The sequence below is a fragment of the Talpa europaea genome (assembly GCF_964194135.1).
Source record: "Talpa europaea genome assembly, chromosome: 11".
NCBI classification, from domain to species: domain Eukaryota; kingdom Metazoa; phylum Chordata; class Mammalia; order Eulipotyphla; family Talpidae; genus Talpa; species Talpa europaea.
The window spans coordinates 103,347,141-103,369,272 of NC_140078.1; the positions used below are offsets into that span (position 1 = coordinate 103,347,141).

General features: G+C 51.1%; 1 protein-coding gene across 1 annotated transcript in view; it reads left to right on the forward strand.

Annotated features, from left to right (window-relative positions):
- The window catches only part of SUMF1 (sulfatase modifying factor 1), a gene marked incomplete at both ends in the record, with an annotated part of 39,748 nt that extends 18,080 nt beyond the window's left edge, over positions 1-21,668 (forward strand). The window contains 5 exons of the mRNA XM_084248297.1: positions 1,295-1,417; positions 2,032-2,146; positions 3,129-3,242; positions 15,382-15,441; positions 21,558-21,668. Coding sequence (XP_084104423.1) covers positions 1,295-1,417; positions 2,032-2,146; positions 3,129-3,242; positions 15,382-15,441; positions 21,558-21,668 — 523 coding nt within the window. The remainder of the gene's footprint in view (positions 1-1,294; positions 1,418-2,031; positions 2,147-3,128; positions 3,243-15,381; positions 15,442-21,557) is intronic.
- Between the last annotated feature and the right edge of the window lie 464 nt (positions 21,669-22,132).

Sequence of the window (22,132 nt, forward strand, 5' to 3'; positions counted from 1 at the left end):
TGGAGGCGCCGGCTGCAGGCCTGGACCCGAGTCCCCTCCAGGCCTGGGCTGACACACTTTGCAGCCACATGGCCGGAAAGCCCACCGAGCGGCAAGGCGGTCAGCGCATCCCCAGGGCCAGGATACAATTATCTCCTGCAGAAATAGCGCGTGCGAGCCCCGGGGACAGAGGGCCTGGGTCAGCACTCAGAGCCTGCACCCCCAGGCCGCCCGCTCTCCTGACCTAGATCTGCGGACAGAGCCTGTTCCCGACACCATTCCCTGTTCCTGGCCTCGTTGTCAGGGAGCAGGGAGGCTGGCGTTCAGGCTTCAGCCCCTGGACGGATGTCGGGAGACTTTGAAAGTGAGACTTGGCAGACCTTTGGGGGAGCTGGCTGGTGCCGTCCAAAGTTACTGGGTTCTTGGGGCCTCCGGTTGACCAGCTCCCAGTTACTGTCTCCTTCGTAGAAGAAAAAAGAGGAAAAAGCTGAGGAAGGAAGGGGAACCCAGAGGGGCCGCGTTTCATCCCCTGAGTCCCTCCTGCTGAGGCATGCCCATCCCTCGTCGGTGAGGAACACGGGCACAGTAGGCTCCCGTAACGGGCAGCGAGGGGGAATGGTGCACGGCCTTCCCCTGGCGACCTGGCAGAGGGGGGCTGGCCTGGGAGCGTCCACTGAAAAGCGTCAGGGGGATATCCATGCTCTCGGGTGCTGGTGGGCCTCGTGGCCCTTATTCTCAGACCCCCCTTGGCCTCTCCTGCCCCCATGTCTCAGAAGAAGCGGGGATTGACCTGGACTCCCTAGAGGGGAGGGGGACCCGTTGGCTCCTCTGCAGTAGCAAGAGCCCCAGGCTGTGTGTTCTGGGAACAGCCGAGAGACGGTTGGGTGAGGGAAGGGCAGCTGCCGAACGGGGGGAGGAGGTGGGGCTGGGCTGTGGGGGCGCCCTGATGGCAGCGCAGGCCCAGCATGTCCCAGCCGGGGGTGGTGCCGCTGTGCGCAGTTGGTGGGGTCCCAGCGGGCTCCTCTGTGGAGAGCTCCAAGGAGCTGGCAGCGGGGAGCCGCTGAACACTAGCCTCACTGGCTGCTCTCCTTCCTTAAAGGGAGGATGGAGGGGGTGCAGCTCCACCTCCGCTGTACCCAGTGAGGCCCCGGGGGGTCCTGGCACACCCACAAGTGAGGAAATGTTTTGCATCTAGTTCCAAGAGTGGTTATAACCCATCGGGGAACCTGGGGTGGCAGGACATGTCGGTGCTTGGTGGAGGCCGGTGCTGCTTCCTCTCCATGACCCTCTCCCCTGCTCGCCCTCCACCCCGCAGGCCTGACCATCCGGTTCTCCATGTCTCCTGGAACGATGCCGTGGCCTACTGTGCCTGGGCCGGCAAGCGGTTGCCCACAGAAGCCGAGTGGGAGTACAGCTGTCGGGGAGGCCTACAGAACAGGTACTGGGGGAGGGGGGCCATCGTGCCCAAGGCCACGCTTGCCTTGCCCTAAACCCATGTACTCCCTTGCTTAGAGTGGACGTAAACTCACTCTGCCAGGGCCCTGCTCAGCCTCACTTGAGGGGTCCCCAGCTCACCCAGCCCCCCCAGAGCCACATATCTGGCCAAAGGGGCTCCCTGCTGTCCCACAGCACCCCAGAATGAAGCTCCCATGTTACATAGTCCTCCTTCGAGACCCCTGCAGCCTGTCTTGCTTCTAGCATATTCTGTTTCCTGAGTCATTGCTCTGCTTTTGGAGCCAAGAGACGGAAGACCCAGGCCTGGGCCACATCTGGGAAAGGCTCCTTGAAATAGTGAAGGCTTTTATGGTGCTGTTGGAAGTCCGGTCTGGCGTCTGCGCCCAGCCCGCCCCCGGCCGCTTCTGGTTAAGCCATTTATCTCAGGCCCTGCCGGCTCAGGAGGGACCCAGCTGTTTGTCACCTTGACATGAGCTGGTTTTGCAGAAGCTAAAAGAAAGGCAGCTCCCTCCAGAAGGGCAGACTCTGTGGGCTTCCCTGCGGCTCCTGGGACTCTTGGCCTGGAGCCTGCACCCCCTGATGCTTCTCCCCTGACAGGCTCTTCCCCTGGGGCAACAAGCTGCAGCCTGGCGGCCGGCACTATGCCAACATCTGGCAGGGCGAGTTTCCTGTGACCAACACTGGCGAGGACGGCTTCCCAGGCACCGCGCCTGTGAGTACCAGGCTTTGCCCGGGCCACCCGGCGAGCCCAGGGGCCGTGGAGATAGGCGGTGGGTGAAGGACACCGCTGCTGTCCCCTCCTGCCCTGCCCACCACCCTCGGGCCCGTGCCAACAACTGAGCAAGGGGTTTGTAAAAAGATTTAAAAAGCCCAAGGATGATTTTCTTTTCTTTCAAGAAGTTTGTCTTTACGTTTCAGAATTTCCATTAAAAAATGTTGGGAAAATTGGAAGTCATTAAAGAGCTGGACTGTTTTGCATTTACTGTTTGGTTCCAGCTATTTCTCTCGCCCCCCTCCGCTCTTCGCTGTTCATAATCGCTTCATACCTTGGGTCCCTGTCTGTAACAGTGACTGGTGGCAACTGTCTCACCTGCTTTGAAAGGTGATATAATTGCTTATGAAAAACCTGGACAGGTTGCCTCATATTTCTAGACCTCAGAGACTGCATGCCCTCTGTTCCATGGTACTTCTAGGCCCCAGAGGCCGCACACCCTCTATTCCACAGGCCTGATGGTACCTTAACCTGGTCCCTTCACAGACACGTCCCTTAAGGGTTTTGAGGCACAACCATGAGGGGGTGAGTGGAAGGGTTTGTCAGGTGGACAGGGCTGGCGTGGGGTCTCTCGGCGCTAGATGACTGAGTGGCAGGCAGGGTCAGCACGGTGAGACTACGGGGTCTGCTGTGCTGCTGTTAGGCTTTGGAAGGCCTGAAGATCAGCTGGCCCCTGCCCCACCACATCAGCCCCCTAGGAACCATTTTTCCGGGTTCTGCACCAGGAACTCCTTTTGAGGTGTCTGAACACCCCTCGAGAGTTAAAGCCAGCTGTGCTCGTCCCTGTCTGGCACTGGCTGCTGTAGGTGGATGAGCAGAAAGGGAGCAGCATCCCTGTGGCGGCCGTGGCGGGCTCCCCTCTGCTTAGAGGCTCTCTGAACACGGCGGGTGTGTGACGGCATCTCCCCGTTTCTCATGTCAGGTGGACGCCTTTCCCCCCAACGGGTACGGCTTGTACAACATCGTGGGCAACGCCTGGGAGTGGACTTCCGACTGGTGGACGGTGCACCACTCTGTGGAAGACACGCTGAACCCCGTGAGTGTCCTGCGAGGTGGCACCCTCCTCTGGGTGTGGGCGGGCTTCCCGGGCTTCCGGGTGGACTTAGCCGTTCAGAAATTCATCTTGGGATTTCTCCGGCGGGTATTAAGTACGCCTATTATTTCTGCCTTTATTAATGCCTTGGGTCATATGTCTGTGAGCATTGTGTGTGCTGCTGGCCTGGGATCGTGATATTATGTGAGGGGATCTTCCTGTGACTCTAGAAATGCTATTCAGCCTCAAAAACACCATCAGAGTGAGATGTATAAATAATTGTACGAAGTTCAGTAATGTATGATTAATAACCCGTAAGACTAATGGCTAGCAAGGCAGTGTTTTAGTGTGTTAGTCGTTGCCTAGGTTTCAGCTGGTTGAAATTTTTCTTTGGGAGCATTATATTTGGAAAAGATGAGAAAGGATACTTTCTGGGTGAACGCTGTGTCGGAAATTGAGTCATTTAGTGATTATTTCCAGAACTCTGCACTGTGCATTCATTGCCCTTCCTGCCTTGGGACTCTAAGACACCCCACTTAAAATGGTCTACGTTGAACCTGTTGTGAAGGCAGCTAGCGTACTACTCCATCTCTAAGATCAAGCTCTCTTAGCAGAATGTACAGAAATTGTGACACTACATGGGCGTGTATGTGGAAAGTACTTCCTTTAAAAGAGCATCTCTGAATATTTTTTGTTGTGAGAACAGATTGGGAGAAAAATATGATGTAAAATTCCTATCTCCAGCGCGAAGTAGACATTCATAAGTCAGATCCAAGAATGTATATTTATACCAAAACTGACTAGACTGGGAACTTAATATGCTTAATTTTTAAGCCTTTTGCATTTCTATGTGCAAACAATGAACTAGAAGAAAAAGAAATTAAGAAGACAGTCCTGTTCATAATCGCCTCAAAAAGAATTCAATGTCAAGGATTAAATTTAACAAAGGAAATGAAAGACCTATATACTACGGAAACTGTAAACACTGTTAGATGTGACAGAACAAGAGACAAACAATTGGAAATATATTCCATGTTCAGGGATGAGGAGAATTAATGTGGTCAAGAGGATGAATATACCAAAAACAATAGACAGATTCAATGCAATCCCTCTTAAAATTCCAATGATATTTTTTAATGAAACACAATCACAGCAACAAAAGCCACTAAAACTTATACAGAATCACAAAAGACCCCAAGTACTCGAACCAAAAATATTAAAGATGGAGGCATCATATTATCTGACTTCAAACTACATGCCAAAGTGACTGTCATTGGAACAGTGTGGTGTCAGAATGAAAATAGACACATGATCAGTTGATCAGAAATGAGAACCGAGAAATAAACGCTCACGTTGTTACTTACTCTGCGGCAAAGGAACCGTGGCAATGCAGTGGAGACAGGAAAATCTCTGTGACACACGGTGTTGGCAAGTCAAACAGCCACATACAGAAGAATAAAACTGGTCCTCACTCTCTCACTCCATATACAGAAATAAATTAAAAATATGTAGTTTATAAGTTCAACACAGTGTAACTTCTGTGTGAAATGTAGAGAAACCAAACAAAGGTCAAACAAAAGCAAACTGTAAAACCAACGCTTGAAAACTGACCGTAGATCTGAGACGTCCAGCAAGGGAAAGGAGATGGGGCTGGGGGGTGGGGGGATCAGAAGGCAGGGAGAGCACAGTACTGTGGTGGGGGTGTATGGGTGCTTTGGTGGTGGGGGAGCTGCGATGACCACACCGCAGGGGAGAAACCTTATGTTGTCAAAATATTAACAAAGATATACAACAATAATATGTCATTAAAAAAGAAAAAAAGAAAGACCAGGGTATAAGACCCAAAACCATAAAATACATAGAAGTTTAAAACACAGGGGATAACTTCTGTAATATCAGTGTTAGAGGTATCTTTGAGGGTTCTAGCCCCAAAGACAAGGGAAATGAAAGTTAAAAAAAAAAAAAGACTTGGGATTACATTAAATTAAAACAAAAACTTCTGCATAGCAAAAGAATAATGTGAGCAGAAAGAGCAGCTCCGGAATGGGAGAAATAGGTACACATCACGCCTCCGATCAGGGGCTGCTATCCAAGCTACTCAAGGATTCATGAAACTCAACAACAAAGACATACAACCCAGTTAACACACGGGCAGATCCCAGTAGCGACTTGCCCAGTGAGGACATACAGATGCCAAAAACATGTGAAAAAGTGTTCATCATCACCACTATTTTTTTTTTTTAGGGAAATGCGAGTCGAAACCACAGTGAGGTATCATCTCACACCTGTAAGGATGACTGATATCGAAAACACTGGTGACAGTGTTTCAGTGGTGGGGTGCTGTGTGGAGAAGAAGGAGCCCTTGTGCGCTGTTGGTGGGAATGTAAATTGGTATGACCATCTTGCAAAACAATAAGGCACTTCCTCAAATAAGGACCCACGTGACCCAGCAGTGCAGTGCACGTCCAGATATCTGTCCAGAGAATATGAAGCCATTAGCTGAATGAGTCATATGCCCTACAGTGTTTGTTGTGGTGGTGTTATAGCTACGATAAGGAAACAACCTATGTGCCTGCTGATAGATGGATGGATAAAGAGGATATGGTATCGATACACAATGGAATATTATTCAGCTATAAAAAAGGTGACATTTTGCTATTTGAAGCAAAATGGAAGGAACATAAGGGGATTATGCAAAGCAAAATAAGTCAGAGAGACAAATAATGGGTGGTTTTACTTCCATGTGCCATGTAAGGACGCAAAGGAGAACAGGCAGAACAAGAATAAATTCCAGGAGGTTATCAGAGGGAAGGAGGTGGGGGATAGGATTAAGGGTGGGGGAGGCCTAATGGGTGAAAAAAATTCTAAAAGGGAAATAAAATAGAATTAAAAATAGGGGGAAATTAAGTAAATGCTTAATAAATGTTAACTCTTACCAGCACCAAAAAAAAAAAAAAAAAAATTAGCCTTTTGAAAGGCACACAGAGTAATAATAAAGAAAATGAATTGTTAGCTCTCTTCTCAGGAAGGGGTTAAACAGCTCAGAGTAATTGAAGAAATTGTCAGACTCTGTGCCTCAAGCCATTTTTCAGAATGTGGGGATAAATTTGTTTGATACGCTTGATTTTCCTTCCCAGAATAACACGTGGGCTGCTCATGAATAATCTAGAGACAGATCTGCTTTCTTGGAGCCGATGAAACGGCTGACTTCTTCAGAAACTGTCACCCCCTCTCATTTCCCTCGTCCTCTCTGGCAGGCCTGGGGGACACAGCAAGCGCAGACCATCTCCCCCAAATGAAATTCCTGGTGGGCTTGTGGTTGGGAGACCCCGTTCTCTACTGGCAAGATGTGACTTGGCGTTCACTACCAGAATCAGAAACATGGCCCCCCACCCCATAAAAGCATCTGTGTGTTTGGAAGGGGGTGCTCAGGCTTCAGAATTCTGGCAAGTTGTGAATGTATCCATCTTACCATCTGTGGAGCTGAGTGCTTATTAGCTTTCAGTTTTAGAATGGCTCGTGTTTCTTCTAAAGCATTACTGAAAAATTTGCTATTTTTCTTGTTTTCTTCAATCTCAGGCTCGGTCTTGGATGTTGTCCTTGCTTCCTCGCTGGGTGACTTGTTCCCATTTTAGGTTTCTCTTTGTCACAGTGGCCTCATTTGCGTCCTGATTTGACTGAGATAAAATTCCACAGTTTTGAGAGTCAAACCTCAACTCCCTAGAAAACTCATGTTCTGTCGTCGGGACCTTTGTGACTTCCCCGCATTCCCAGCGCCACCGCCCGCAGCGGCTCGCTGTCTTCTCTCTTCGGGGCTGCTCCTCGGCCTCCCTCCGGGCCCTGCCTGCCTGTCTGTGCTGTTGCAACTGGACCGCCTTGATGGGGAACAAAGCTAATGTGTCGCTTCTCTTTAAAATCCCTCGATGGCTGCTGCTTATCTGCAGGGTAGAGTGCAAACTCTCGAACCTCCGAAGGGTGAAATAATTGCACCTGCTGCCCTCCCTCCAACCACAACTGTTTAAACTTCTTACAAACATTTAATTACAAAATGTTGCAGTTTCACAAAACACTGGGGACAGTGTAACCGATACTGTAGACACGCGGCTTTGTTCAGATATGAATGGTTTATTGTATTTACTGTATTCTTTTAACTAAAGGGGGAAAACCAAACTGTGTTTCTGGTCCGCACTTGGTTGCCAGAGTCTTCATCTGTGGCTGGTCCGCGTACAGTGCTGTCTCGGGCGGTGTCAGCGTCGGCACTGTCACAGCCCGCATCTGTTTGCTCTGGCAGCTGGCTGCGCGTGGCCTGCTTCTGTTGTCTGTCATCGTTCTTGTTTTTACTGGTGTTTGAGTCACCAGACCAGGCTGTGGTCTTCCCTCCTCTCTGGGCTTTGAACCCTGTGTTTGAGTCCTGTGGTGGTTCTCACCTGGTCCGGTTAAAACTCCTGTTTCTCCTAGAGGTCTTAACTGATCTGCCTTCCTTCCCCCTGGACGTTGTCCCTCCAGCACCTGGCAAAGAACCCAGTCCATGATAATCGACCTTTCAATAGAGCTGGTTCCAGATGCATAGAGCTGGGGAAGTGGAGCGCTGTTCATACTCCTGGGGGTTCAAAAGCACAGGCTAGTGGGACGTGGACACTCTCAGGGAAAGTTTTGAACCAGAGTTTGTGTTAATTAGTAAACATTTCAACCCAAGCACTGCCCTCTTCAGTGTGATGCTTTTCTGTTCACACCAAGATGGAGTCACGGAGGCAGATCTCCCTAAAGCGTCTTTGGAAGATGGGAAAACCATCATTTGCCAAGGCCATCCGGGGAGTATCTTTTTCTTACTCTGTGACTTGCGGGCTTTTGGGTTAATCATTAGCATCCATTTTATCAGAAACTGGTTTATGGCAGCAGCAGGTGGTGGGAGCAGCCTGTGTGCTCTGTACACACAGTCCTGAGGGGGCTGAGGTCTCTGGCCTCGCATGGTGAAGTCGGTCTGCCTCAGCGGGTGGGAGGCTGGGGGGCAGCTTCAGAGGACACTGCCCCTCCTGCGCAGACGTCCTGTCCAGAGCATGGCCATTGCTATTGCTGTTCTGTAACCACATCATTTTTTTAGAGGTGCTTTGTGTTTGTTCCCTTTTTCAGTTCCCTAACCCTGAGACTCATATTCATCTGTGGCCACATGTGGCCTTTCAGTAAAAAAAGGCACAGGGCTCGCGTGGCACCCTTGTTCCTCACCCAGGTGCCCTGCTGACCGGCTCAGCGTGGGGGCATGGGCTGAACTGGCTCTCCTCTAACTCGGGGTGCAGCTGCTCTTAGACAGGTGCTTGCCTGAGGGAGTAGCTCCAGTCCTGGAACTAGCCAGAGTAACTGGGCTCGTAGCTCTGCTGCGTGAGGTAAAGGCTACCTCTACACTTGGACTATGTCTTGAGTTTCTTTCCTACCAACTGGGATGCATGGTAACTAGCTCACCAAATGTCGTAAAAATAAATTTGATAGTGAATACACACATGCCTCATACTGTTGTTTAAAATGCTGCTCTGGCCCTCTAATTGGGATATCACGGCCCCTGGAGAGCAGGGTTAGTGAGGAATGGAGGCCTTTGGAAGTCCAGGGGAGAGAGACACGGGTAAGCAGTGAGCTGGGACAGCACGGGATGCCCACTTCCTCCTGGCACGCGGCTCGGTCTTCCTGCGTGTGCTTCATGACTCTCCGAAGTCCACTAGAGTCAGTTTTCCAAAAAGTATTAGTCCTCTGAACGCGTCCCTGCTGCTTGCCAAGTGCTGGTAGCCAGACATTCTGTTTGGATTGTGTCGCCCTGGAATTTGATGGCACAGTTAGATGGTCTGACTCCGGCCATTTTGGGAAATGTGTTCTGTTTCACGAGGTGCTTCGACATGGTGCAGAATGGACCAGGGAGCCATAAGCCCTCCTCACCGGCCTGCCATGGTACAGAGTTTGCACTCGGCTTGATTTGAAGCACACGCCTCTGAGCCCTCACCTGTCGCACGCAGCACAGCATGTCACACGTGCACGCCCCCACCAGCCCTCTGACTGGAGGTTACCCTGGGCAGTGTGCTGGCAGCTGCTCAACTTGCTGTCCTGCTTGGACACTTCTTTGCCATTTGGAGAGTGGACGTGGGACTTAAGTTCCTCGTATCCTTCCTCCAGACTCCACACCTGCTTCTCTTCCCAACACCCTACCCCGTGTGAGCCCGCATAGAATAGGAAGGGTGGCTTCCCACTCAGCCTGCCTCCTGGCACCCACCTGCCTGATGCTGGGACCACCCGTCTCTGCCTGGCCAAAAACGGCAAAAGTTGCTCCATTTTCCTAGTTGGACTGCCACCCCTCCCACTGCTTGCGCACCCACGGGCTAGTCAGCCAGCGTCCCTGCGTCCCCAGGGCATGCTTGACAGAGAAGGGACCTGGTGTGCAGAGTCACAGGCCGGGGGGGGGGGGGAGATGTGAGTGAAGGTGACTTAAACTCAGTAAGAAATTAATATGTTTGCAGAGTGTTCTTAGTGTCAAGGGGAAGGCAGGATGATGGAAACACGAGCTGTACAGGACTGCGTTTAGGAGAAGAATTTTACTGGGCTTCCCCCCCGGGGAAGGTGGAAATCTTCCCGGAGGAAGAGCTGATGCTTGGCCTTTGCCACTTTCCTTTGCGGTTCTGGAGCAAGGCTGATGAGCCAACAAAATGGAAGTATCGAGAAACAGAAATCAGCTTGAGCGCCTGTGGCCCAGGTATCTAGATCCCGTAACCACATTCCCCAACACGTCGAATTGCCTTCCGTGCCTCACGTTCCGGTGGCTGACTCTCTGGGCAGCTGGAGCGGGCGCCCAGGCGTGTCCTGCTGACCATCTGCAGGCGGGGAAGCAGCAGGCCTGAAAGGCGGAGGGGCCACCGCAGCCTGTGCCCCTGCTGGAAACTGCCTGGGGGTGGGCGCTCACCTCTGGGCAGCTGGTGTCCTCAGATGTTCTGGCCGCTTGGAGGCTCCCACGTCCGGATACTGCCCCCGGGTGGTGGCGAGACACAGAACACGCCTCCTCCACCTTGTGCGTGGCGTCTGCGCTGCCGTGGGCTGCCTGCGCCTTTCCCCGCCTCCACGGCCTGCCTTCCATGTCTCCCTGGGTGTAGTGCGATTGTCTTCTTTCTGTGAGGGTTGGAAAGCAAGCCACGTTACTGAGGAGAGACACAGAACAGTGAGGTCGCCTTTTTCCTTTTACCAGGTTGACTAGGAACTTGCTTCCCCTGTGTCCCTGGGGCACTTGTGTAATGGACGGTGTGTGTGCGCGGCCATCTCTGTGAGTGTGCAGCTTTGATCTCTCCAAAACTCTGGGCAGCCCCACAGTGCGACCCCCTGGCATCACGGGGTTCACCGATGCTGGGTGTCTGAGCATCACGTGACGCGCACACAGGGTTAGTTCTGTGTGAGGAGGACATGGCACGACAGGCCACATTTTCGGGTTGGGCCCATCTTCCTCGCCTAGCTACCTGCTCATCGCACGGCCCGGGCCACGGCGCTGAAACCCACCGGCTTCCTGGTCTGGTTGTGAAGCAACTGTGGTCCCCTGAGGGCAGCGACTGCAGCGCGGGAAGCTATTGATGTAGCTCAGTCATGACTGCCATGTTTCATGTGAGAGGGAATGTAGATGAAAGCAGCAGCCGGCTGTGACACAGTGTCTCGCTCTGAAATCTAGTCCTGGGGATACTTGCTTTTGAGGCCGGGGGAAGGGGTGAGCCCCGCCGTGGCTGTAGCCCACGTGCCCTTCTCTCCGTGCACCATGGCCGCTTTGTTCTGCTCGCCCTGAGCGGTCGCGCTGCAGCCCGAGCCACAGAGCCCACAGCGCCGGGCACGCAGCACTTGTACTTTCACAATGTCCAAGATAAAATCGCGGATGCCTTCGAGTGTTCTTGAAAATCACGGTCAACTGAAAATGCCATTTGGGACCAGCTAATTGCTTTGCTCGCCTCACTTGCTAATGAGCTGTCACTAGGAGCACGAAGAAGTGATTTTAAGAGAATGTGATAAACGAAACCTGGAGGAGGCCCAAACTGTCTCCTTTCCTTACTTAAGTAGAGCTGACATCTGACCGCGGGCAGGACCGCACAGGCCCACCCTGTTTTTCTGAGGCGTGCGGCCAGCTTAGTCGTTGTCTACCCTAGCTAGCCTTTTCACGGTAGTTCCGCTCATGCATCCCTCTCCCTCCTCCCTGGATTACTTGAAGCACTTCATATTTCATTTAAAATTCCATAGGTTTTTTTTGTTTGTTTGTTTTATTTTCATTTATAAAAGAGCTTTATTGTAGTATAATTGGCAGATAATAAATCGCACATCTCTGAAATGGTCAAATACACGCGCACACATGCACACACACACGCACGCACACATGCACACCCATGAAACCACCACCACCAAGGCAGGAAGCAGATCCATGACCGTAAGTTTCTTGTGCCCCTCGGAGTCCCTCCTCCCTGCCCCCTCCGCCTCCCACACCTAAGCAGTTACTGATCCACTTTCTGTCACAGCAGATTAGTTTGTGGTTTCCAGACTTTTAAATAACTGGAATCATACAGTGTGATTATTCTACTCTGGCTTCTCTCACAGCGCGTGGTCTCCAACTTCTTCTGCAGGTATTATTGTGCTTCTCCTCCATACCTGTTTGCAGGCTATTGTAATCCAGGTGATTTGGACCTGGGTGGTTACCATGGAGATGAAGAACCACAGTTAGAGATCTGCTTTGGAGGTAGAGCTGGCCAGCCTGGAGGGTGGGGCTGAGGCAGAGAATCCTGGGAAGGCCTGAGACTCGAGACATGGGGACTTGAGGGAACAGCGTGACCGTCCACGTTCTGTCGTCCACCTGGTGTCCAGGGCCTCTGTAAGCTGTGACTGTCATTGTTCAGCCTTAAGCAGTATTTATTTATTTTATTTATTTTAATTTTTTTTAAGATTTATTTATTTATTCATACAAGCACTGGGTACAGTCAGAAGCACGGGAGGGTGAGAGAATTCACCAGAGCCAGAGTGGGGAGCAGAACAGGCAGACTGATGAAATACACTGCTGAGGGGAGCAGCGGGTGGCAGGAGAGGTCTGCGCGCCATGTGGGACCCTCACCGGCGGCCGGGGATCGAACGGACGCTGCAGAGGCTGCGGGCAACTTCGCAGCCCAGCGTTCAACGCTGCGCCACCAGGGGAGGCCCCTTAAGCAGTATTTAATCTGCAGGTGGAAAGAATATTTAAAACACTTAAAAATAACCACAGGATTCCCAGGTCTTCTCAGAAATGTTACTAAATAAAGGCCGGCCGTCTGATCATGTTGAAAATGGGGGATTCCCACTCATCAAGGTGCTGTGTCCTGGGCTGGGAGGGGAGACGAGGTGCCCAGTAGGGCCCACTTCAGTTGTTGATGGTGAGGTCCTGCTGCTTCTGTGGGCGCGGGTCTGGCCTGGCCCCTCCTGCTCAGCCTGAGGCTGGCGACAGCCTCTGCACGCCCAGCCCGGCCTGCGGTCCACGGCAAGGCCAGTTCAACCATAGTTGAACTTTGAAAACGAGAAACAAAGAAAAATCTTGAAAGCGGCCAGAGAAAAAGGACAGCTGCTCTGTGAGGGAAAAAAAACAGTGGGTGCGGACCACTGGGTTCCTCACCAAGGCCCCGAGACAGACCAGAGCAACGGGCGATGGTTGTTGAGTGTAGAAAGAAAAGAACCGTTAGGTCCAGAATCCTCCACCGGTGCCGTGTCTGTTGGGAATAAGAGGACGTAAAGACATCTCCAAATGGAGGCAAATGAAGAGAATGTGTCGGCAGACCCTAGCGGCTAAAGGAAGCTCACTGAGGAGAAAGGCGAGGGCTGCACAAGGGCCCTGAAGGCAGGGGCAAGAAGCAGCACGGGAGGGTCCTGCTCACAGAAAGCTCTCGACGGCGCTTTCCTCCCTCTCTGGAGCTTTCTAAACTTGGTTTGATGGTTGGAGCAGAAATTATATCATTGTGTGATGTATTTCTAAATGTGCTTCAAGGAAATATTTGATACATTTATATTATAGGCTAAACTGAACTGGTAAAATAACTACCGAGATGGTTTCCATCATTTTAGCTTCTATGTATTCTATTTATATCAGAGTAGTGTTATTGCTGAGTGTGTTTGATGGAGAGCTGGGGCCTAGGAAGCAAGAGCTAGCAAAGCTGAGAGGAGAAGCAGACCAACTCCCAGCTGTGGGCGGAGGCTTGAACCCCTTTTTCTTGCCTCCTGATATGGTACAATCAGAGCCAGCTAACCCTAACCCTAACCCTGCCACCGTCACAATGATATTTCTAGAGCATTCTACCGTAGACGATTCCTCCTCAGGGTCCTGGAACATCCACCAAGGTAGGTCATGTCCTGCACTGTCAGGAAAACCTCAACGAATTTTTAAAAATTGAGCGCATCCAAAGCATGTTCTCCAGTCACAGTGGAATCGAACAAGAAACCAGTAACAAAAAACGGGAAGTCCTCCAAATCCTTGGAAACTGAACAGCGTGCGTCCTGGGTCACAGGGACATCTCCAGTGAGGTCAACTAAAGCAGAACTGAATGAGAAGGAGGCGCTGTGGGTGCGTCCGTGTCCGCGAGGAGCTGGCCGCTGGCTTCTTCCAGGAGGAGGGAGCCGCCTTCGCGCCTGCGGTCGACACCACTCTGACCGCCGGGCCCCTGACAAGGCGTGTGAAGAAAGTCAGAATCAAGGCTTGATCCGGGGTCATGTTTCAGTGGCGATGGCATTGTCACAGAAGTGCCTCGCATCTCTCTAACATGCATCATGATCATTCGAGAGTGTGGGCTGTCAGGTGGCGAGTCCCCCGGGGAGAGCTGTGCGGCTGCCCTTGGCTTTCACGCTCACACTTCCCGGTTACAATCAGCCACAGTGGATGGGTGTGACATGGCACTTAGGGCCACGCAGGCAACTGACGGTGTCCAGAAGGAAGCAGGTTGCGTGCTGGAGTGTTCTGCCCGGTTTGCTGCCGTGGAGGCTCTATCCTGGAACTGAAGCCGGAGGGGGCGCATTTGATCTGTGGCACTTCTATCCAGAGCCCTCTTGGAAGCCACAGTCTTCCCCATGACTGGCTGTTTGAGGCCTCAGTGTTCCTTCCTCCGCCTCCGGGGTTCCCTCCACGTCTGGTCCCCTGCTGGGGGCACAGTGGACTCCAGAGCCGGGCTGCCAGGGCATGACTCAGTACAGTGCTGCCTGGCTTAATAGCCACAGGGTGAGCCCTACCTGGTTCTTGCAGACTATGTAAATCTCTTTTTAAAAGACAAACTCAGTGCTGTTCCTGGCAGCTGTAGGACTCTGCGTTTGTAGGATCTCATCAGAAGTGCGTACTCAGAAAGGACTAAAAAAGAAGATGCCACCCCCCTCTTCCCTTCCCCGAAGAAGGTGATTTTGCCTGAAACAGTCTTTCTTTTCTTTGGCTGCTAACCTGGTCCCACCTCCTTTCTCCTATAAAAGCCTACCTCTGTGCCAGTCCCTCGGGGTGCTTTTCTACTTGGAGTAAATGCTTAATAAAGCCAATTAGCCTCCTTTAAAAAAAGGATCAAAAAGGTTAAAAAGTTTATTATGAGTAAATTATACCTCAGTGAATCTGAGCTAAACATTTAAAATATACACAAATAGGAAAAATAAATATAAAAGGTGAATGTCTTCATTTCTCAATAAACCTAACTTAAAAATTTAAAAAAGTAAATGAGAAGCAACTTCTTTTATTCCTGCATTTAGGCACCAGCGGGTCCCTTCCATGTCGCACAGTGGGTGTGTAAAAAACACCCTTCAAAGGGCTTGCTGTCCAGTCAAGCGAGCCAGTTACAGCGCGGGTAAATCTGCGCTCCGCTCGAGAAGGGGGCCAGAGCTGCTTCCAAGCTGCTGGTCAGTCATCCAGGCAAGAAATGTTGCAGGGGCGTAAGGCGGGATGGCTCACGTGCTGGCGAAGGTTCTGCCCTGGTGGGAATTGAGCTGCACGCCAGGGATGGGTCAGGTTTGGAGAGGTGTGTCCTGGAGGTGCATGGTGCACAGGCATGTGGGGAGGTCACACAGGGTGAGAGAAACGGTGGAGCCACCGGGGACTCTGTCCTGCCATGTGGGGCAGTTGTCGTGTCAGGACTGATGAGCTCCTTCTCTTCTTCTGCAGAAAGGACCCCCTTCTGGGAAAGACCGGGTGAAGAAAGGTGGATCCTACATGTGCCATAAGGTAAGCTGAGTCACTGAACTGGCGTCATTCTGCAACGTCAGACCTGTTGTGCATTGGGGACAGCAGCCCCCATGTGTCCCGTCCACTTTGGCCAGAATATACCTGTCCCCACTGCAACCAGAAAGAAGCTAAGAGGGTATCTTGACATTTGGGTACAGGCGTGGAGCAAAGCAGCACAGGAAGCAGAGGTTGGCAGGGACCTGCCGTCAGCCAGCTTCCATCCGTGGAATCTTGTCTATTTCCAGACGTTTGTTGTGCTGAGTGCAAGGGTGGGCTGTAGGCAGCTCACAGCCTGCTCATCTGAAGCACACCCTCTGTGTGTGAGGCTCCAGTCCGTTCTGGGGTTGCCTGCTAAGATGAAAGTGGGGGTTGCGAAGGGGGGGTGGTTTGTGGTGTGCTGAGGGGCTCACCCCACGTGGAGCAGCAGGGTGTGTGCTGTGTGCAACAGCCCCAGAGAGGGGTTCTGCCTCCGGGCTGTGACGTCAGTGTCACTGCTGGCTGGTGGGGCCAGTTGGGTAGACTCGGTGTTCATGAGTCACCTTTTAGGAATTTGGAAATTAAATACCACCTCTTTCTCTTCTCCCCGCAAATCATATATTTTTAGTGTTTTAGCACTTCAAGTTCTGTCTTCTATCCCTTTGCAAAGATGGCATTTTGCAGATTGTTATTGCAAGAATCTTCCCATAGTAATTCACTCAATCCAAGCAGTCAGAGACTTAAAACAACCTGTTATGACTCTAAATTAAGTTACTAATTTGATAATGGAAGCATTATCAGATTTTGCCCTAAAGTAGTGGTCCTCAAACTTTATTGCATATTAGAAACATCTGGTATCTATAGAAAATACTGATACCAAAAGAAAGATAATATTGATGCCTGACTCCCCACTTGCTTTCTTCTAATTTGATTTTTCTAGACTGTGACTTTTGCATCAGGTTTTTAAAGTGGATCCACAGGCCAGGAGAGGTCTCTGTATGCATATATGTGAGTTTGCAGTGGGTATATCTCCTGCATTTCTCACATTTTTTGATCCAGGTGGGAGTTCATTGAATTTACTTTATGCTTTGCATTTAATTTCTAACAAGATATGGATAAATTTATTGTTAAAATTCTAATTTTAATTTAATTTATTTTATTTTTAAAGATTTATTTATGCATAAAGAACTGGGGTACAGGCCAGAGATGCGGGGGTTGAGAGGATTCACCAGAGACAGAGTGGGGAGCAGAACAGGCAGACTCACGAAATCCACTGCTGAGGGGAGCAGTGGGGAGACAGGAGAGGTCTGCTGTGCCCTGTGGGTTTCTCTCTGGCTGGGGATCGACTTCGTGCTGCAGAGGCTGCGGATTGCTTCATAGTGCTGAGACTTAACCCCTTGCACCACCAGAGAGGCCATTAATTTTAAATTTAAAGCATTGCCCCAGATCTTTTCAGGACATGTAAATACACATCAGTCCTCAGTCAGTTTGTTTCTCTGATTTAAACTGTCACTACAAGTGTCTCTGAATGCTCTTATTATGGAACTGGGCTTCCATGAAGCACAACTGAATCTCTTAAGATACAACCGTTTCTCAAACCCTAATTGTCAGCTCTTATGTCTCTACCAGGTGACACTTTTATTAACTGGGAATCTACTTATTCTGTAAGAATTGAAGACCAGAAGATTTTATCCTTAAAAATAAGTGGGGAAAATAAAAGTTGTAAAAACATTTTAAGCACAAATACTGACCTTAAATATATATAGTTAATAGCTATAGGTGTTCTGTTTTTTCTTGATTAAATTCTGGCAATTTGTGTCCTTTGAGGAATTGGTCCATTTCATCTCAATCTATGAATTAATCTCTGTCTTTTCACAGACTGTTTAGACCATTTACATTTAATGTGATTATTGATATGGTTGAGTTTTAATTTACTATCTTGATGTTTGGGTTTTTTTTTGGTCTCATTTGTTTGCATCCCTTTTCTCTATTGTTGGTCTTTTGAGTCAAATATTTTTTAATTCCTCTACTTTCTCCTCTTTGGTTTACAAGGTATAACTTTAAAAATAATTTTTAATGGTTAATTTAGAGTTTATATTACACATCTTTATTTTAATCAGATTGTTTGCCCCATTCTTCCCTTTGAGTATGGATCCAACTAATGAATTCCTACCAAGATAGGCAGAATTGGGCCTCCCTGGTGGTGCAAGGGGTTAAGATGCAACCTATGAAGCTGTCCACAGCCACAGGCGCACGAGTTCGGTCCCCAGCCAGGGAGCTACCCACATGGCATGGCAGACCTATCTGGTCTCCCTGCTGCTCCCCTCAGCAGTATATTTTAGTAAGTCTGCCTGTTCTGTTCCCCACTCTGTCTCTGATGACTCCTTTCACCCCCATACCTCTGGCCTATATCCCAGTGCTTGTATGCATAAATAAATAAATTTTTAAAAAAAAGATAGGCAGAATTCTGGAAATCATACAGCACAAGTGAAAACCAGTAAAAAAAATAAAATCAATAAAAAGAATAATGCAATTTTATATTTTCTATTTGCCTTGCTTAGAAGGTGACTTTGACCATGCACCAGATCCAATTTTCATGACTACAGTGAACTCACATGATTATCAAATCTTTCTGCAAGTCCATCCAAAGTACAGCTTCTTTAAGGATATGAGGACACAGAAATTTAAGATGTGGGGTAGCCCGGCATTAGGTTAAGAGCAGGAATGGAGTTGAGCAGGTACCAATCCTGGACCCACCACTGGCGAACCCTGTGGCTGCGGGCACACCATTAGTGTCCCTCTGTCTCAGGTTTCTCCTCACATGTGCAATGTGGGGACAAGTGATAACCACCTCATAGGACTATTGAGGAAGGTTGAGTTAGTACATGTGACGTCCTTAGGTTAATTCATATACTCAGTTGTTTTGTAAACAACTAATAGTTGTCAGACTAATTCTCATTGTTAGGTTAATCCTGGTATGAGATTAATCCTTTCAGCCCAACCCACAACATTGAGGAAATCCTCACCCACCTGCCACTTCACACCAAGATCGCTAGGAAAGGGTGTTGATGCAGTATCGTGCCAGCACAGAAGGGAAGTTGAGAGAACCAGGTTCTAGTGTGTGATCTTCTATAATGATTTTGTTCATAATGAGTTGCAGTTGCCTTCAAATTTCTCTTTATCCCCAAAAGTCTTCCTCTCATAAAAACCAGACAGCTGTCCCGCCTGACTTCAGAGTCCCAAGGCTGGTAGGTCATTCTCTTAAATGGATTATTCCCAAGTCCAGGATCACGTTCTTAGCACAGATAGTGAGATCAATTTCACACAGTAATTATCTATTTTAATGAAATAGGGCTAAAACAGGTCCTTCCCACTGCCTCTGTTCTTAATTAATAAAATGACCCATATTTCAGCCACTCAAAGCCACTCATTTTTGGTGCTAAAAGTAGAGTTTGGGAAAAAAAGAGCCATGGGGGACACTTGTAACCAGGCCATTTGCCTCTTCAATGGCGGGTCCCATCAGTCGCCCATTACTGGAATTGGAAATGAACTTGCTACTAAGCGTCTGCCGGGTGAATGAGCACATTTGAAACGGAGGGGCGAGGACCCTCACATTTTGGGTCGGGAGTCTCAGCAGTTACTGTGGTGAGACTTGCTTTTAGGGTCTAATCCTTCATAGCTTTTCGGTCATGGAGGATTTCGGGGCCGCCTGTGGCCCGGTGGAGGACCGGCTCTTCTCGGCACCGATCGTGAGCATTTTCATTATACAACATAGCATTTCCCTGCACCAAAGGTAGAAAGCGAATAAGGAACATAAAGGTGAAAGTAGAAATCATCCTTCTTCCCAGAGAAAAGCGTTGGTGGCGCCCTGCCGGGGCCTCGCGGTGCACCTCCTTTCCTGTGCCTGCCAGGTCTTCTCGTGGGACCGCGCGAGGCTCGTGCGTGTCACCCTGTGTTCCGCTCTCCTCTGGCAGCCTCTCAGCGCAGCACTGTGCAGTGCAGCGTGTTAGGGCTGTTACCCGCTGCGTGACAACGTCTCATTTGGAGATAGCTCGTTCTGTAATTTGAGAGAGAAGTGACAGAGGCGACCGCCCCACAGCCCCTCCACCTGGGCCACCGCAGCTTTCCCGCGTGTGCAGCGGGTGACGTTCCCGTTCATGTGGCGAATGCAAGACCGGGGTCAGATCTGCGAGTGGCTGGTCTCTGACAGCCCACCCGGGGTCTGAGACCTTAGGAGAAGCCGCTAATGGTTTTGTCTTCGTGAGGAAGCGAGTTCCCCCACGAGGCAGGGTGCGTCTGTAGCTGGACGTCAGCCCAGCGTGGAGTCAGCTGCGCCCCCCACGGGATTAGCGCCTTGGCTTGTCCTGCAGAGATAAGATGAAGCTTTTGACAGTGTTCCCTGAAAGCCCTTTTTACCGACGCAGAAACAGACTTGGAAAGGCCGCTTCCCTCGCCCGGCCCTTCCCATGCCCCTCATGTCCTTATTTTCTCCACTAAACATAGATCTTTCCTCCTTTCTGAGTCCTGTGAACAAGGAATCACCCCGGTGAATTTTGGACTCTGCCCTGCGGGGGGCATAAATCTGCACGGTGTCTGTGGCCGTCTCCATGGCCGTCAAGCCCAGGCTCCTGCTGAGAAGGCCGCCTGTGGTGCGATTCCTTGTGGTGCGACTCCAGTGCCACCCACATTCCCCGGTGCTGAGGCCGGCTCGGGGCTCTCTCCCGACCCCGTGGGCAGCTCGGCTCATGTCTCACCTCCTGCTAGACTCCTTCCCGGACCCTGCTGGGTGAGGGGCCGCCCACTCTCCAGGCCGGTCCTCTCCAGATTTGCCTCTCTTCCCAGCTGACCACTCCCAGGGCTGGTCTGGCGTTTATTGGCGCATTTGTTGTCCGACTCGCCTGCCTTGCAGAGTGTCGGCTCCTTGATAACCAGCGCCTGGTCTGTCCTGCTCTGTGTGGCGTCTGACGTGCCTCGAGTAGCTTCTAGCACGCTGCAGGTGCTCAGCTGCTGAGTGACGCCGTGCCCCGCGCGGGCCCCTTCCCTCGCCCGCTGCCCTTCCCTCCTCCCCAAGTCCTGTAAATAGGATACCAGTTCCACGGGAGCCTAGTGCTTCTCAAACTGTGGTCCCGCCCGGCAACAGCCCACATTTCCCGCAAGTGCATGTTCTCAGACTTAATGGCCAGAGTCCAGGCCGCGGGGCCGGAGTCTGAGGACTAGTGTGGGCTCAGCCCGGCCGTTCCTGGGAACGCTCGAGGCAGAGACGACTCCCTGCCCTGGTTACAGGGCTCTGCTCGAACTCTGTCTTTCCAGAGGATTCTGGCTTTCCACAGGAACACCCGCCCCTGGAATTAGTGGTGGCCTCACGACTTCCTAAGCCCACGTGCCGCTGCCGGACGTGCAGGAGTGGGTGCCCGAGGTCTTGGCTGCACAGGCCCGGCCTCCACTTGCTCTCTTTGGAGTGACTGCGGGCAGGTGGCTCCCAGCCCCCTCCCCTCCGTGTCTCTGGGCTTGACACCTAGTTTTCCTCATCATTACATCTTAAATAATATCTAATCGTTGATCTTAATCGAGCTTTGTGGCTGGGTTTAATGTCAGAGACTAGTCTGGTTAGCAAAGCAGCATCTGCTTGTTGTGGAGCGTGACCCCCTGCGTAAGGGCAGCTGCCGTTGGCTACATTCTGAGCCGTCCAGTCTTTTCTCTGGCAGAGTCCTTGCTCCCTGAGATCAAGGTCCCACCTCACACTTGGTTTCTGTTCTGACTATGTCAATAGTTAGCGTTCAAAAGAATTCCCTACTTCATCAGCGGTTGCATACAGATGTGGTTTGTCATGGGATCCCACTCTCTTCCTAGGGACGCAGTGTCCCTCATGTCACCACTGGTGGGTGCATTTTCCTGGTACAAGTGATGCCGACCCCGCCTCTCTGTGCTGTGTTTGTCACAGAGAAGACTTGGGGTAATGTGTGCTGAACACGGTACTTCCGAAGCGCGCACTTGAGTGTGCACAGTGGGGAGGGGTCGGAGCGAGCAGTGTCTAAGGAGGCACAGCTTGCTGGGCGGGTGCCAGGCGGGTGCTGGGCACAGTGGGTGTTGACCATGCACTGCCTGCCGCCCGTCGCGAGCCTCACCCTGTCTCTGCACAGTCCTACTGCTACAGGTACCGCTGCGCGGCTCGAAGCCAGAACACGCCCGACAGCTCTGCGTCCAACCTGGGATTCCGCTGCGCGGCCGACCACCTGCCCAGTGCGGGCTAGACCCCGAGGAGCCTTCTGCGTCCAGGCCACGTGGCCTCCCTCACAGGCCGGACACCCTCATGTGACATTCCCACCCGAGACGGGCTTCCTGCCCGCCAGGGCCGGGAGTCCTTCTGAGACCAAATGGCTGACCCAGTCAGCATGCGCGCTTTGCCGCCTGTGGCCTCTGGAGGCCTTCACCCTCTTTTACTTTAGAGGGGAAGGGTGTGGGGGACCCCTAGGCAGATTCTGCTGCCAGGGTTGGACCCCAGGGTCCCCCACTCTACCTTCCTGCACCTCCGTGACCTCCCCGTCCGGGCCGGGGGTGCACAGCACCATCTCTGGGTGCTCTCCCACTCAAATGCTATGAGTCTAACAGATTCTATTGTGATTTTATAGTGAGAATTTATGACAGATTATTTTTTAGCTATTTTTTGCCATGTGTGAACCTGGGGTGATACTAATCATGTAAACTAAGAGTCCTC